Source organism: Bos indicus, chromosome 3 (assembly GCF_029378745.1).
Source record: "Bos indicus isolate NIAB-ARS_2022 breed Sahiwal x Tharparkar chromosome 3, NIAB-ARS_B.indTharparkar_mat_pri_1.0, whole genome shotgun sequence".
NCBI lineage: Eukaryota > Metazoa > Chordata > Mammalia > Artiodactyla > Bovidae > Bos > Bos indicus.
In genome coordinates this window covers 34,710,589-34,727,459 of record NC_091762.1, presented here as the reverse complement: position 1 = coordinate 34,727,459, position 16,871 = coordinate 34,710,589, and the positions used below count along the sequence as shown (strand labels likewise).

General features: G+C 39.6%; 2 protein-coding genes across 5 annotated transcripts in view; one reads left to right on the top strand and one right to left on the bottom strand.

Annotated features, from left to right (window-relative positions):
- WDR47 (WD repeat domain 47) overlaps window positions 1-11,629 on the bottom strand; it is a 62,290-nt gene extending 50,661 nt beyond the window's left edge. Inside the window, exon 1 of one of the 4 annotated variants that reach the window (XM_070785980.1) lies at window positions 11,105-11,629. The gene's annotated coding sequence lies outside the window, so the exon portion shown is untranslated. Of the gene's footprint in view, window positions 1-10,779; window positions 10,899-11,104 lie in introns of those variants that run through there. The other 3 variants (XM_070785982.1, XM_070785981.1, XM_070785983.1) reach the window with 3 other exon arrangements.
- On the top strand, window positions 10,442-11,512 carry LOC139180198 (bcl-2-binding component 3, isoforms 3/4-like). The gene is made up of 2 exons (XM_070781664.1): window positions 10,442-10,943; window positions 11,094-11,512. The coding sequence occupies exons 1-2, from the start codon at window positions 10,442-10,444 to the stop codon at window positions 11,510-11,512; spliced, it is 921 nt and encodes a 306-aa protein (XP_070637765.1).
- Window positions 11,630-16,871: the final 5,242 nt, after the last annotated feature.

Below are 16,871 nucleotides of genomic sequence, written 5' to 3'. Positions count from 1 at the left end.
TTGACGAATCGATGAACAGAAATAGGCCTATTTATCTCTTTTAAAAGGGAGAGCATAGTATCTCTGTATCTAAATAAATGACAAAGAGAGGCTGGAGGGATGCATATCAAACTGTTCAGAGTGGTTACCCCTGAAAAGAAGGAGGAGAATGGATGGAGGGCAGGGAACTAGGAAAGGAAAGGATTGAAGGGACATTTACTCTTCATCATTCAAAATCATCTGAACGGTTTATAACCAATATATATTCATGTATTATTTAATTATACATACATTTCTTATACAAATAAAAGTTGTAACAGAAAAAAACTATGAAAATGAAAAAAAATCACAGAATTAGATCTCAAAAGTTCTATATCAAGGTACCAGGTACAGAAGAATCCCAACCACATGGACTATAGCCTGCCAAGTTCCTCTGTCCATGGAATTCTCCAGGCCAGAATACTGGAGTGGGTAGCCATTCCCTTCTCCAGGGGATCTTCCCAACCCAGGGATTGACCCCAAGTCCCCAGCACTGCAGGCAGATTCTTTACCATCTGAGCCACAAGGCAAGTCCACAGACAGGATTAAATGCTACATTTACAATGCAAAAACTATTGGGCACAAAAACTATTGTAGGATCTGATATTGCTTAATTGATCTTTATAACAATCATAAGATTGACAACGTTATCTCTATTTTACAGATGAAGACACAAAGCTTTGTATGGTCAAAAACTTAGCCCAGAATTTATATTAAGGCTGAACATCTCACTAGCAGCTGAATACTTCTTTCAGAAACACGTCAGGACATAAATTCCAATATCAACATTGATGTCGACGCCATCCAAGAAATTTCTCAAAAGTAACTGAAGGAACCTATTCAACTGTGTAACAAAAAACAAAGAGGTAAAAAGGAGGCAAATATTTATACTTAGATTAATTTTCAGATCAATTTTTCATTAATTCCTTAAAATATCTGCGTTGCCTTATCTTGACAGGCAAGAAATTGCATCCTCCTCCCCAATCCTGAACCTAAGCTTTGTAACAATGAAAATTAGAATTGTTGACTGTGAAAGAAATACAGAGACAGAGAAGATAGGCAAAGCGAGACACAGAAACAGAAACAGGAAGGGAGAGAAGGAAGGAAGAAAAGACTGTAGACAAAAACTCTAGAACAAGACTGGAACCGTAAGTTGACTAAAGTTCTTTCTATTGTATCACATTTATTTCCAAGAAAAGAAAGGGCAACAATACAAAAACAAGGAAAAACATAAAATGGATACACGGTCATCTAAATATGCCAAAATGAAAAACCTTCATCGAACTCGAAAAATATAAAAATTATTCCAACAGAGGTCCATAGTTCTATCATTTTTCATATTGTTTTTCTATTAAACAATGCTAATAGGGTGGGTAAATAAGCTAGAAGTCTACGTTAACAACAATCTAATCAGAGTTTTAAACATACCCTTTTAGCTAGAGAGACAAAATTATTAGCTCAACTGTGTAAGATACTAAAATGAATTTAAAGATTACTTTTTTTTATTTTAAAAGATCTCTCCACGTCTAGTAAAATATAATTCCTAACCTTTACTTAATAAACTCCAGTTAATTTTTAAATTATGTTATCCAAATGAATACTGTCATCAAAAAACTAGCAGTATTGAAAATGACAGGAGGGAAGGAAACCTCCAAAGTGAAAAAAAAAAAAAAATTTAGATCGAAAGAACTCTATAGTTTAGCTGTTTGCATCTGTGCGTGCTCAGTCACTTCAGTGTCCGACTCTTTGCGACCCTATGGACTGTAGCCCGCCAGGCTCCTCTGTGCATGGGATTCTCCAAGCAAAAATACTGGAGCCGGTTGCCATGCCCTCCTCCAGGGGAGCTTCCCAACCTAGGGATCGAGCCCACGTCTCCTGTGTCTCCAGCACTGTAGGCGGATTCTTTACCACTGAGCCATCAGGGGAGCCCCTTAGCTGTTTAACTTTTGACTTTAAAACAAACCAGATTTGAAAGCACCTTTGAAAAGCCATACTGAATATGGGGAAGTCTAAATAAATTTTTTTTTAATTAAAAAAATTTTTACGTCTTTTTGATCTTTTTATTACTCAAAAAAGCTTAATTTTTTAATTTAGCTTTCTGATTCTGGCTTGTGTTTTCAATACTTTCACAACAATTTTCTACTCCTCGATAAGGAAAGTGCATTTAATCCTGTCACAAACATATGTAGCACATACGGAACCACTACATGTTGGTCTATACTTTTTAGACAACCTCATAAGCCTGCAATGCGGGAGACCTGGGTTCGATCCCTGGGTTGGGAAGATCCCCTGGAAAAGGGAATGGCAACCCACTCCAGTATTCTGGCCTGGAGAATTCCATGGACTATATAGTCCATGGGGTCGCAAAGCATCAGAAATGACTTGAGCAACTTCCACTTTGACTTTACTACGAACTTCAGGTCTCACAGCATGAATTCCTTGGAAGTTGGCCTGGGCACACTCCACAGGCAGATTCTGGTGCTTTCCCAACCTTCTTGGGATAAAGGTAAATAATTCTATTACCAGGGGTCAGGACAGCCTGGTTTTGTTACAGGCCGTACTGCAGGACAAAAGACAACGGTATGTCAAATGCTGTATCATTCTGAATGCTTTTAGATACCATCGCAGAAGAGGAAGAAGAAACTAGATAAATTTCAATAGTGTGTTGCTACAATGCTTTGCTGCTGAACATAACTTAGTTTTTGAAGCACGACCAAAAGCAAAATTACGGTGCTAATTTAAAGCATAAGAATTTTAGATCTAAAAAGGAAGTATGTGAAAAATTTGTTTTATTCTTAAATAATATACTTTTTTAGGGACCTCCCTGGCAGTCTAGTGGTTAAGACTCTATGTTCCCAATGCAGGGGACATGGGCTCCCTCCCTGTTCTGGGAGCTCCTGCATGCCACACGGGTGTGGCAAAATATTAATAATAATACACTGCTTTAGATCACTTGTTTACAAGTAATCTACAACATGGTTTAGTGGGTTTGTTTAAGGTCTACTGGATCTCTGCTGAGTTCCAGTCTCAGACTTAATACTTTTCCAATCATAAAGTTCATAAATTGTGTTACGGATTTCAAGAGAAACATGGAGGGTTAAGTTTGGTCAGACCAAAGCAAGTAACTTCTTTAGAACTATTCAAAATGTGAATTTTACTTACTAATGAGAAACAATGCCACCACTTGACTATAGAATTATTATTGGACATTAGGCAGAGCTAAGCATAAGAAACTCAAGGTCTCCTGACTCCGGGTCAAAAGTTTCAGGTATTAATCTTGCAAAGAATTTTAAAAGTTTTAAATAGTTTATTCCTTAAATTATCATAGCAGCTTATGGTAAAAATTCGAATGTTTATTAGGTAAAATTTCAACCTATAAAAACACATGTAAAAAAGATAGGCAGGAAAAAAAAGACAGGCAGAATGTTTTTAAGAGTAATATTTATAATAAAAATTAATTTAAAATTCTAATCACAAATTAATGCTTATCAATTAAGATCAAAGTGAATATTCATATAAATTTATGTAGTATTCTTTACTTGCTTATTTGTGTGTTTTACCTTATTTGTGGTAAAAGAGATGCCTTATCTAAGAACACAATTTCATTTTTCATTATATAATGAAATATAACTATCTCTAGTATAGTTTTCTGTCACACCTAAAGACAAGGTAATCTTTGTAAAATAGATTAAAATTATCCTTTATGTTCTTTTTTTTTTTTACTCCCACACTTGTTTTCAATGAGAAAAGTAGAACTTAAAATATTTGAGTATGCTTCAAAAACTAAACATACAAAAAATAGTTTGTCAGTAGGTATACAACTGTATCTACTATAGAGCAGAATATTTAGAAACATAAGAAAATGTAATGAGTCACAAAAACTTGAAAACATACTAAAAAACCCACAAATATATAAGCATTAACTACTGAAAGAAGTACAATAGTATATATACTATATAACTAACCACTTAATTGAGTTTTCCATCCTCAGCTTTTCTACTTCCTTAGCATTTATAAACTCATCATAGAATTAAGTTGGGAGGTACCTTTGTCCACTCTTTTTTAGCACAGAATATCTGAACACATCTCTGACAGATGATCTGCCAATGTCTATATAAATGCCTCCAATGACAGAAAATTTCTATACCCCACCCAAGGTACCTGTCTCAGACTCTAAGACAGTCACCAGCGAGACTATTACTGTTTTTACACCCTTTTGTAGTCCCTGGCCCTTGAGTGTGGACTGGATTTAGTAACTCACTTGTACCCAAGTGCAGACTGGAAGTGTTGGGGTGTCACTTCCAAGATTTATAAAGAGATGGTAACATCCATTCCAAGAGCAGGTGTGTGCCCTCTCTCAAACTGCTCTCTCTGGGGGAAGTCAGCTGCCACGTCATGAAGAAACCTTGTGGAAAGATCCAAGTAGCAAAGAACTGAAGAAAGTCTTCAGTCAGCAGTCTGTAAAGAGTGGAAGCCCTCAGTCCAACAAAGAACAGAGGTCTGAGTCATTGAGCATGGAAGGAGATCATTCTCCAGTCTAGCTTTCAGGTGAGACCATAGGTCCTAGAGAAGCTTAACTGCAACCTCAGGAGAGACCTAAACTCAGAGGCTCCCAGCTGGGATGGCCCAGATTCCTGACCTCCAGAAACAGTAAAGTGAATACTTGTTGTTTTAAGCCACTTAGTTTGGGGGTAATTTGCTACACAGCAATAGATAATGCAGAATTCCTGCAATTTTTCACAAGTATAAAAAGGCATTTTATTTTGTTTTCCAATATTGCATTGAAATCTACTTTCATCTAGGTGTGTCTTCAGGGTCAGCACAATAAAAACTTGTTACGTTAATAATTTACACATTTGAGTCTGACAATCATGTTTATTCGCCTACTTCCTTCAACCAATCTTCATATAACTTTCAGATTCCCTACAATACTAGTCATTCTCCTCTGAACAATTGTTAACCTCACTTTAAAGCACCTGAAATAGAACACAATTCTCCCTCGAGTTGTGGTCTGGTCAACAACTGTACACAATGAAATTTAACAATTCCCATAATGTGGGTACTATACAGTGAGCACAACTAGACACCTAAAGTTGCTTTACATCATCTATTTGTGAGATACTGTTTTTTTGTACTTCCCAGAATTTCATTTCAAAAGCTTTTCCTAAAGTTAGAAAGAAAACCAACCCAATTCTATTTCCAAGCACTCAAAATAATATTTTTTAAAAAGCAAAATTTGGAAAAATGTTCAAACAATATATACAGCAAGTGGTTAATAACCAAAACATGCAAATAACTCATAAAACATCAAAAAATGAACAACCCGATTAAAAAATGGGCAAAAAGATTTAAACATATTTTTCTAAAGACATACAGACTGCAATGAAAATATGCTCAACTAATCACCAGGGAAATACTAATCAAAACCAGTAACATCCTCACACACATCAGGATGGCTATTATTGAAAAAGACAACAAATAACAACTGTTGGCAAGGATACAGAAAACACAGAACCCTTGTGAACTGCAGGTGGGAATGTAAACTGGTACAGACACCATGGAAAACAGTAAACAGATTCCCAAAAAATTAAAAATAGAACTACCATAGGACCCAGCAATTCCACTCCTAGATATTTATCTGAAAAAAATGAAGACACTAATTAGAAAAAATATAAGAACCCCTATGTTCATTGCTGCATTATTTACAAAAATAAGATATAAAAGCAACCTAAGTGCACACTAACAGATGAATGGAGAAAGATGTGGTATACACACACATATACACAACAGAATATTACTCAGCCAAAAAAAATGAATGAAAGGTTTCCCTGGTGGTCCAATGGTTAAGAATCCACCTGTCAATACAGGGGACACGGGTTCTATCCCTGGTCAGGGAAGATTCCACATGCCGTGGAGCAACTAAGCCCACAGCCACAACTACTGAGCCAAAGCACCACAACTACTGAGGACCCTGCACTAAAGCCTGTGTTCTGCAACAGAAGAAGCCACTGCAAGAAGCCCATGCACCACATGAAGACTAGCTCCCACTTGCCACAACGAGGGAAAGCCCTCGAGCAGCAACAAACACCCAGCACAGCCAAATATAAAATAAATAAATCTTTAAAAAAAGAAGATGAATGAAATCTTGCCATGTATTGTGCTAAGTGAAATAAGTTAGAGAAAAGTAAATACTGAATGATTTCACTTATATGTGGAACCTAAAAAACAAACAAAACAGAAACAGTTATACATACAGAGAACAAACAGGTGGTTGCCAGAGAGGAAAGGTATAAGGGGAGGAAGAGACAGGTGAGGGAAATTAAGAGGTACAAATTTCCAGTTTCAAAAAAATGAGTCATGGATATTAAATGTACAGTGTGGGGACTAAGACAATAACTATTAACATGTGATGTCTCTATAGAGTGACATATTGTGACTAGACTTATCATGGTGATCATTTTGAAATGTATAGAAATATCAAATCACTACGTTATATAACAGGAACTTACACAGTCTTCAAAACCATACTCTTAGAAAAAGAGACCAGATTTGTGGTTATCAGGGGTAAGGAGCAGGAGAAAGGAGAAGTGGACGAAGGCCATCAAAAGGTAAAAACTTCCAGTTATACAAGTACTAGGAATGTAATGTACTACATGATAAAAATAATTAACACTGCTCTATATTAAACAGGGGGCTTCCCTGATGGCTCAAATGGTAACGAATCTGCCTCCAATGCAGGAGACCTGGGTTTGATCCCTGGGGCGGAAGATCTCCTGGAGAAGGAAATGGCAACCCACTCCAGTATTCTTGCCTGGGAAATCCCATGGACAGAGGAGGCTGGCGGGCTACACAGTCCATGCATTCACAAAGAGTCGGACACAACTTAGCAACTAAACAACAACAGTATTATACAAGAAAGTTGTTGAGAGTAAATCCTAAGAGTTCTCATCACAAGGGAAAATATTTTTTCCTATTTTTAAAATTTTGTATCTATATGAAATGATGTTCACTAAACTTATGATAATTATTTCATAATGTATGCAAGTCAAATCATTATGTACACCTTAAATTTACCCAGTGCTGTTTGTCAATGATATCTCAATAAAATTGGAAGCGAAGAAAGGAAAAATGTTAAATCAAAATGGACATTAAGGCACCAATTTTAGCTCAGTTCTATAAAGCTTTCTCAATGATTTTTATATAAGTTCCATTTTCAATAGGTTTCACAAAACTTGGCACTTAGTCATAGAATTTCATTCATTTCTCGAATGAGTTATTTGAATTCATTATTTGAATCAAATGCATCAACTATAAATAATACAAAAATTTTATGCCATTTTTCTCTAAAATAGTGCCGACTTGTAAAATGAGATCAACTTCCTAACAGAGTGACATGAATGTGACTGGTGCAATGTAAATTTCTCCCTCTTTAGAACTCATAAGGTAAGGACATTGTCCTCGGACAATGCGTCAAAAGGGCTGCTAATAACATGCTATGGAAGAGCTGTGTGTTATATGTGTTAGTCACTCAGTCATGTCTCTTTGTGACCCCATGGTCTGTAGCCTGCCAGGCTCCTCTGTCCATGGAATTTTCCAGGCAATACTGGAGTGGGTTGCCATTCCCTTCTCCAGGGGATCTTCTGGAAAATTTTCTGGAAGAGCTACTGTGCTGTGAATAAAATATAAAAATTTAATCTGGAAAAAGTTTACCTTGTTTTTTAAAAAAAAGCTAGGTGTAATTTTAAAACATTGGGAATCCTGATTAGATCAACTATGGTAAAGATGCGGCATGGAGAGACTCCTACTTGTAGAAACATGTTTGAAGTACTCATTTAAAAATACTTGTGTACATGTGCTAGCATCATGCTGCACCCCTGAGTTACAATGATTGAGTTACTACAGTGAACAAGAAGATAAAACACAAAAGAAGGGCTTATAAAGGAGGGCGTGGTGTTTTGTGACGGTATCCTTTTACTCAAACAAAAACAAATTCAAAAGAAAAAGAAAAATCAGTTGAAATATGTAAGTTTTGGCTATTCAATGTAACGGTCTCAAAATTAAATGGCAAAAAAAAAAAGTATTCTCAGACAAGGGTCAGCAATGGATTTATAACCTGAAGACGTGGATTAAAGTCTTCTGTACAAAAACATTATACATAAAATGTAAAGAGTAACATAAAAAAAATGACAAAATTTCATGGAAGTTCAGAGGAATAATGAGGTATCTTGCTAAGAATGTGTCTGAAGGATTGTTAATATCCTAACATGCAGCGATGAGAAGGGAAAAACATGCTAACATTTACTGTGCAGCCACTATGTCAGGTCCTGTGCTAAACACTCCCATACATCATCTATATTAATTCTCACAACTTTCCAACTTCATTTTACCTAATATTACACTAATACTCTGAGATGTTAGTTACTTGTCTCAGGTCACACTGCAAAAAGTGCAGAAGCAAGAATGGGACAACTGGGTCTAAAATCCTGTGACCTTTCCATTACAACCTTCAGGCCTATATAGGGGTGAAGACAAGAGAACATAGTTAGGATTCAAGTAATTTGGAGCCTAATGTCAAAGCTTCAGAAAGTGAACTTAACTTATTTCCTGTCCTATGAAGTAAATCTCTCATTCATTAGCTGAGTAAGCCTAAGGCAATTCTTCTAAAACTTTTCTCTAAAACGACAAAAGAAACTGAACCCATCCCCACAGAACCTATAAACATAAAATTTGAATTTTACCTTAGAAACTAGTGTCAATATTACTTCTCCATATATCTTGTTTAATATTAAAAAAAATTTTTTTTATCCAAGTCTTCAAGGGAAACTGATGACAATTCCATAAATGTGTATCATATTCTGTGGCCACAGATTTACTTCTTGGCACATTTCAGCTTATCTCGAATACTCCTATTTGAAAACCATAGGTCAGAGGGGATAAAGTAAGCTATTTCTTGATCAAAAATCAATGATGTACACTACAAATTATTTAATACCAAATGAAACTCAAGTAAGAGTTATTGGCCATAGCCTTATTTTCTAAACTATGAAAACATCCTACTGAAACCAGGAAAGCAATCCTGACCCACATATAGAAAGAACACACCCTTTCGCCATGTCACCACAGTAATAAAGAACCTCTGCCAAGGACTAAAGATGTATTTTAATAGTTTCTATAAGCCCCTTATTTCTTACAATAAGGTCTTGGACCTAGAAATACTAAATAGATCATTCAGAAATTTTTAATTAATCTGTCAACGCTTCATTCTATTAAAAGGTAATCAACAGATGTCTTAAATTTTGTTTCCAAACTGCTTTCAAATACTTTATTTTGTTCAGCTTCACAGCTCATTCCCAGACTAAAACAAAAGCAGGTATTATCATTTGGAAATTAGACTAGTCAACAGTGGGGTAAGCAGCTCTTCCAAGATTACAATCAGTAGCAAAGGGAAACTTAAATCCAGGCAATCTGATTTTCAGTTTACTAAGCTACTAAGGAAAACTGCATCTTTTCACACTTATTTTGAAGTGTTTCTCAAACTGCAGCATATGTCAAGCATATCAAACGCTATTTAGTAAGTAATTGATAACGGGGCTTCACAAACAGAAAAACTGAACACATTATGTAACTAGGAATGGATAGTACCCTGCTTTCTTATGATATAATCCTAGTACTGACTTCAGAAAGAAAAAAAGACAATTAGGAAGTGGGAAAGTGGGTGCAAAACAGATTAAAATTCCTTCACAAAAAAACTGCATATTTATAATGGCATCAAATTCAAGCATTTGTGTGTGTGTGTGTGTTCCCCTAACAATACACTGTTATGGCTTAATTGGCTGGTCACTATAATAATTTTTCCTTCCTATGTAGAAGCAATCATTTCACTAAAACCTAAGGTAAAATTGTTCAGCACATTTTCCTTCTAAATGAGACCCAGGAATATGCTATATAAAGGAAAATAGGCTCTTAGGCGTTTCTCCATTCTATTACAGTAAAATTTCAAGGCAATACATGCCAACATTGGAGACAAAAAAAAAAAAAGAAATCTATTTGGATTTACTGTGGAAAAAAAAATATTTACAGCATATTCAAGCCTTACATGTTCATCTCTGTGCCATTAACTTCTTGAAGCACTCTAAATCAGCAACAAGGGGAGGGAAATAAGTGTTAGGATCACAACCTATGAATCTGGGTGGAACAAAGACTTCTCCTCTCATTATGCAGAGAGAACCAAGTTGCCAAAATTGCTCTGCTCAGATACTATGCGTAGTTACTAACTGCACGTCTGGGTACAGAGAGGAAAAAAAAAATTAAATGCTGGTCAAATGCCTCCCCTGTTCCTCCTGCCCCTTTTCGGCCAAGGCCTCGCTCCAGAGCTGGAGCCCCAATCTCTTTTCTCCCCAACATAAGTAAGCGGCTTAACCCTATGAGTTCTACAAGCTCCTATTCTCTCCCACGCAGACGCCCCCGGGGCTCCGGTCCAACCCCAGCTCCAAATCTAGTCGCGGCCCCTCTCCCCGACTCCGCCCAGACCCCCAAAGGCCTGCAGCCACTGACCACTGACGTCAGGAAGGCCCAACCCGGCCCCCGCGGGGCTGCCCCAGCCCCGCAGCGCCCTCCCCTCCTCCGGGCCAAGGCGTGCCCAGAAAGGGACGGGAGCGCGCCCCTTGGCTGTCGCTTGGGCTTGGCAGAGGGGCGAGGAAGAAAGAATCAGCGTCGTCAGCCGCCCTCCCGCTCCACAGCAGCAGCGAGATGGGCACCCACCGTGCTCAAAGGCGGACAGTGCCAGGGCGAGGGGCGTCGGCTCGGTCGGCAAAGCCGGACTAGCAGCGAGGCAAAGGTGTGGTTCAGGAGCGGCGGCTTCCAGTCTCGGCCTGGCCCCCACCCGTCGGCGCCAGGGCCTCACCCACGACCCCAGTCCCCACCCAGTCAGCACCCCAGCCTACCCAAGACCCTTCTCCCGTGCCAGGAACGCCGCCCTTGGGGTCGCCAGGGTCGCCGCCCTGTCAGGTGGTGACCGGCGGCGACGGGTGACCATGACAACCCGAGGCGCAACCCGACCCCGCCTCCGCCTCCAGGAGTCGCTCACCTGAGGGCTCCGGGTCGAGCCCGGAGAAACCACGGAGGAGAAAGCGGCTGGGAGGCCAGAGGACCGGGCCCCGAAAAGGCGGGTTCCGGGCTGGAGAGGGAGCGCGAGGGTGGCGGTCTGGGCTCGGCGTCGGTCCTGCCTCCTGCCCCCAGCGCGTCAATCCATCAGCCCGTCAGTCCGTCCTTCCTCGCGTCTGCCCCTCCCGAAGCCGGCTACCGCTCGGCTAAGCCTCTCGCACACTGCGGTTGTCAAGCGGCGCCGGAGCCAAGCACCAGCCCCGAGCCGCAGCCAATCGGCGCGCTTCCCCGAGGCGCCTCAGGACCCCGCCGAGCGGGGCGGCCAGGCAGGTGCCTGCGCCGAAGGGAGAGTAGGCTGGGCGGGCCCCAACCCGGGGCGCGGTGGGGATAGGCCTGGTGGACCGGCTCCCTGCTAGCGCTCAAAGGAGCAGCTGGACTCGGAGGAAGACTCGGCGCGGCGACTGCGTGAGAGACCGGCAGCTGGGACGCAGACACTTAGGCGGCCAGTGACCCCGCGTCCCGAAGTAGGGCGGAGGGGGTTGTCGCCTCCGAATGAGTCGTTCGCGCATTAGACGTGACTCTTAAGACTCCTCCCTGATGATCTATTAATAAAGGATAACGAAGTAAAACCTCGCCACCTTCTCTTCGCTCTTCACTCTCACGTCCCACTTACTTACTGAAAATTCCAGCAGTTTAATTACCCCCTTCTTGATGCTTAAAGCATTTTTGTTATTTAACACAACACATTCTCTGTTTTCCATTACCCATTTTGGTAATAAGCCCCACTACCTCACTACTTTCCACCCTATCATACAGCAGCATTCCACAAATATATCTGATGCTTAACCAAACTGAATTAAGCATTCAGGGGTATAATCACGTAGAACTCAGGAAAGATTACCGAGCACAAACTTGGTCCTCGTAACCTGGGTCTCCCGAAGTGAGGAAAATGTGACAAAAGAGGCTGGTAATAAACATCAAAAACATTTCTGGAAAGGAAGAATTTGAGCCAGTTCAAGATAAAAGAAGCGATAGCTTGAGGAAAAGTTGCTAGGAAAAATTTTAAAAATTGATAGAAAACAATTTAAGCACAGACGCTTAACTGCAAACTTCAATTGCCTAGCCTTGATTAACTCTTCATTAAGAACCCTCTCAATGATAAGTGACAGAAAAATAAATGTAAACACAAGTTAGTGTTACCCTAACCTGTTAGGATCTTGACATCAGGGACTCAACGGACATGAGTTTGAGCAAACTGGGAGATGGCGAAGGACGTGGAAGCCGGGTGTGCTGCACTCCCTGGGGTCCTAAAGGGTTCGACTTAGCGACTAAACAGCAAAGGGTCTTGATGTTAAAAACAATAGCAACAACAACTTTGCAGAATGTATAAAATGAAAAAGTGGTTAAATATATCTTGGAAATTGTCTATTGACTATTTTACCGGTATAGTTTACCTGGCAACCAGCTTCTCAACCTTAATTCTCAAAGAACAGCACTTGCTAGAATGAGCATCATTTAAATCTTCATCTAAATCTCAAAAGAATTACAAATCAAGAACAATCTGTAAAACATCTTACCACTTATTAGCAGCTGAGTGGTATTTTAAAAAAAAGGAATAACCTGACCTTCTGGCACTAGATAAGTTTGGTATTCATCAAGTAAAAACCAAAATGTCCTGTTTTTGTTCTCACTTAAGCCTCACCATCTCCCTTAAAGTGCCTGTTAGGTCGCTCAGTCCTCTCCTGCATTAGAGGTAGACACTTTAACCTCTGAGCCACCAAGGAAGCCCTGTTAATTACTACCATTTTAGAGATTAAGGGAAATAACTCACCCAAGGTCATCTAACAACTGATAGGTAGCAGAGCCAAGATTCTAACTATTCTGAATCTTAAAACCTTCTTTATCTACTTTTACTCCACCATGTAATAACTGGGAATTTTAGCTTTAAGAAAATGGACTTTATTTTGACAAGGCAGAGGGAATAAGAGGTCATTAATGTTTATATCCCTCATGCCCTAGGACATAGTGTTATTTGCATCTAAGTTTCTAGTTAAGAGTAGTCAAAATTATTGGAAGCAGTATACAACCATTGTATTTTCAGAAAAGGGGGGTAGGGAGAGGAAAAGAACCAGGCACTGAAATACAAGACATCTGGCACATCTTATTACTTCCACACTGATAAATGCATTGACTGTACATTTGCTTCCTAATGTAACATTAAGTTTTACACTACAACCTTAATAGCTGTTAGCCTAAGATACCACCTTTCCTTCTACACTCAGCCACCCTGGTTAAGATTAGATCTTCTTGTCTTTCACTCTAGTTGCTGAAAAGCAGAGAATTATTCAGAAAGGACAAGGCTTTCTGAGATGAAAGGCTGTCCTTAGTTGGAAAGGTACTGCCTCGATCATTCACCAAATATTTACAGTGCCTCCTCTGGATCAGCAACTAGGCTAAGCATCACTTGAAAATGCAGGTTCTAACTTGACAGAATGATTCATGATGTCTAGTGACTCAAATAACCCTATAGGCTAAGGTGGACTCCTTTTAATCTGATTCTCAAATCTCATTTCCAAATGGGGGGAAATAAAGGTTTTTAGTTTTTCCTCAAAAGTAGGAAGGAAGCAGAGTACAAACCTAAGAAATCTTGCCTTCGGCTAGACAGGGAATGATCAGTGGGTGTAAGGGAATTTGTTTTAAAAGTTCCACTCTCATTAGAATGCACACTCATACATACACACCACAGAGCTGTGTGCTTTAGAGCCAGCAGTGGCTCTAGGAGAACAGAGTAACACCATGGCTGCTTCTCCAAGATTATGAACGAAGAATACCACATCTACCAGAGCTCCTCTCCATACTCCCAAATAAAAGCTTAAATTGTATGTGGATGGTTGAACCTTGTAAAAAACCTTCTTGTTACCACATAAAAAAATAAAGGCAAATTAAAAAAATAAATTTTTAAAAACAACAACAAAAAAGAAAGAGCCAGAGAAAGGAAAAAACAAAAGAATACATGAACCAAGGATGTAAAGTAAATAAGTAAATATCTGAATGTTATATTGAAAACAAAAATAAATTTTAAAACATGTTTTGGAAGGAAAATAATCCATTTAAATTAATAGTTCAACATTTTTTAGAAACTAAAAACTTTATGTAAGGAAATGTTTATAATATGTTTGTAAGGGAGAAATCTCCCCCCCATCCTTCTTGAGTTTTTTTTGGGGGGGGCGGTCCTACTGATTAAATTGGTACAGGACAGATCAACAGGGGGAAAAATGAACTGAATTACCTCTGTATGGTGGGATTTCCCAGGTGGCACAGTAGTAAACAATCTGCCTAACAGCAAGAGACACAGGAGATACAGGTTTCATCCCTGAATCAGGAAGATCCCCTGGAGGAGGAAATGGCAACCCACTCAGTGTTCTTGCCTGGAAAATTCCCTGGACAGAGGAGCCTGGCATGCTACAACCCAGGGGGTCACAAAGAGTCGGACATGGCTGTGAGCATGAGTACGACCTATAAATGGGGCCCCACAAGAATAGGAGGCCTGAAACCAAGTTAGGCCAAGTGAGGCTTATACACCATCTGAGGGAAGGAGAAAGGGTTAGGGATTTGGGACTCTAAAGGGGAGGAAAACAATTTACAGGAAGATAGGAAAATGTTTGGTAAAGCAATGTTTGCTGGACCATGCAAAGACAGTGGGACACAAAGACACTGGTCTCCAGGCCCTGCAGAGCTCCCCTTACCACACTTAGCCCATACTCTGTGTCCACATCTCCAGTGACAGTGCTCTTCCAGGACCAGAACTTTATCTAAATTCTTTAAGCAGCTAAGCTGGAGGTGAAAAAAAAAAAAAAAAAAAAAAAAAACCACCACTTCTGGAGTCAACTATTTGTTAAAAATAATTAGCCCAAAATAATGCTTATGCCAAAGAGAGGACTTCCCTTGTGGCTCAGCTGGTAAAGAATCTGCCTGCAATGCGGGAGACCTTGTTCAATCCCTGGGTTGGGAAGATGCCCTGGGCAAGGGAAAGGCTACCCACTCCAGTACTCTGGCTGGGAGAATTCCATGGCAAAGAGTCAGACACGACTAAGTGACTTTCATTTCGCATTTTAGGGTGGCTAATTTTGCTCCCCTACAGTCCCACCTTTAAATAATTTCAGGAGGATGTGATCAGGTGGGCTCCCTAAATTAGGGCTATGGTGGAAGCAATCATGTATTTACTAAGGCATTTCTATGGGGACAAAATAAAAACAATGATTAATGATTGGAGCAGACACATAATACCAATTCCTGGGATCTGAAAGCAGCCAATAGAGATTTCTAGATGTCTGGCTCAAAGCATACTCAGATGGAATAGGGCAGGCAGTGACAACTTGATAGATTTTCAAATTGTCATTTGAATGTCTTTGGTGATATCATCAAATATACTGGTAAAATTTGAGTGGCCCACATAAGAAGAGGCAAAAAAAGATTTTCTAAACATGAGCAACTGTGGTGTTTTCTCTGGAGTTTATATCAAGTTTTCTAGTTTTAGTGTGCAGGGCTTCAGGAACAAGGGCAGTTCTCAATAACCCCAAATCAAAAGAATGGGAAAAATCAGACATTAGTTCAGAGAGTTGTAGCTAGATATGAGGAGACTAGTCCATTTATAGCTAGGTATGAGGATCTAGTCCAGTTTATTGGTATAAAACAAACCTCAAAGAAAATGGATAGTATTAGAATCTAATATCCACACTGTATTACTAAAACATAATTTTTCTAAAATCACCCTCATTTTTACCAACTTAAAACAAACCTGTTTGCAAAGTAAGTTTAGTTTCAATAACTTGGCCTATTAATCTACTTAAATACAGCAAGAATAGGAACTGACCATCTAGGCTCTCCTAAACTGCTTTGTTGGAAAATTTCACATGGAATTTAAGATTGGACTTTTAAACGTCTCTTGAGGCCAAGAAGTCAAGTTGACAACTTACCATTTGAACTGCCTTTAACTCATATATATTGGGGTGAATTCTTATCTTTCAAGGTCCCCCAATAACCTGAAGTTCCTGTAACCTGTCAGGAATTGATCTTCCTTACTTAGTATGGTTGCTGAAAACTCTGCAAGCAAGACAGCAGTCTGTTTCTCCTTGAGATTTTATTGGCTACATAAAGTCAACCTTAGTTTCTTAAAGCATTCTGATCATATTTCTGGTCTATGTATGTCTCTCTTAAATATGATAATCCAACCATAGACTTGGTAATATAGCTAATATGTCCAATTGTGTCCTGTTACAAGAAGAACCGATTCTTACTGAACTTGTGAAAACAACTATTTGTTGCTGTTCAGTCACTAAGTCAAATCTGACTCTTGCGATCCCATGGACCATGACCCTCCAAGCTCTGGTTGCCATTTCCTTCTACAGAGGATCTTCCTGACCCAGGGATCAAACCTGCGCCTCCTGCATTGCACACTGATTCTTTATCACTGAGCCACCTGGGAAATATCCAGTTCTTAGCAGCACTGTTTACAATAGCCAAGACACAGAGGCAATCTTGATGTCCAACAAAAGATGAATGGATAAAGATACACACACACACTGGAATACGACACTCAATTCAATTCAGTTCAGTTGCTCAGTCATGTCCGACTCTTTGCAACCCCATGAATTGTAGCACGCCAGGCCTCCCTGTCCATCACCAACTCTTGGAGTCTACCCAAACTCATGTTCATCAAGTCGGTGATGCCATCCAGCCATCTCATCCTC

What these genes read in the sequence shown, in the direction of transcription:
- LOC139180198 (XM_070781664.1), top strand. Translation starts at nt 10,442, where the DNA reads ATGAGTTCTACAAGCTCCTATTCTCTCCCACGCAGACGCCCCCGGGGC. An exon ending in ACGACCCCAGTCCCCACCCA is followed by an intron (nt 10,944 to 11,093) that starts GTCAGCACCCCA and finishes CTCCGCCTCCAG; the next exon opens with GAGTCGCTCACCTGAGGGCT.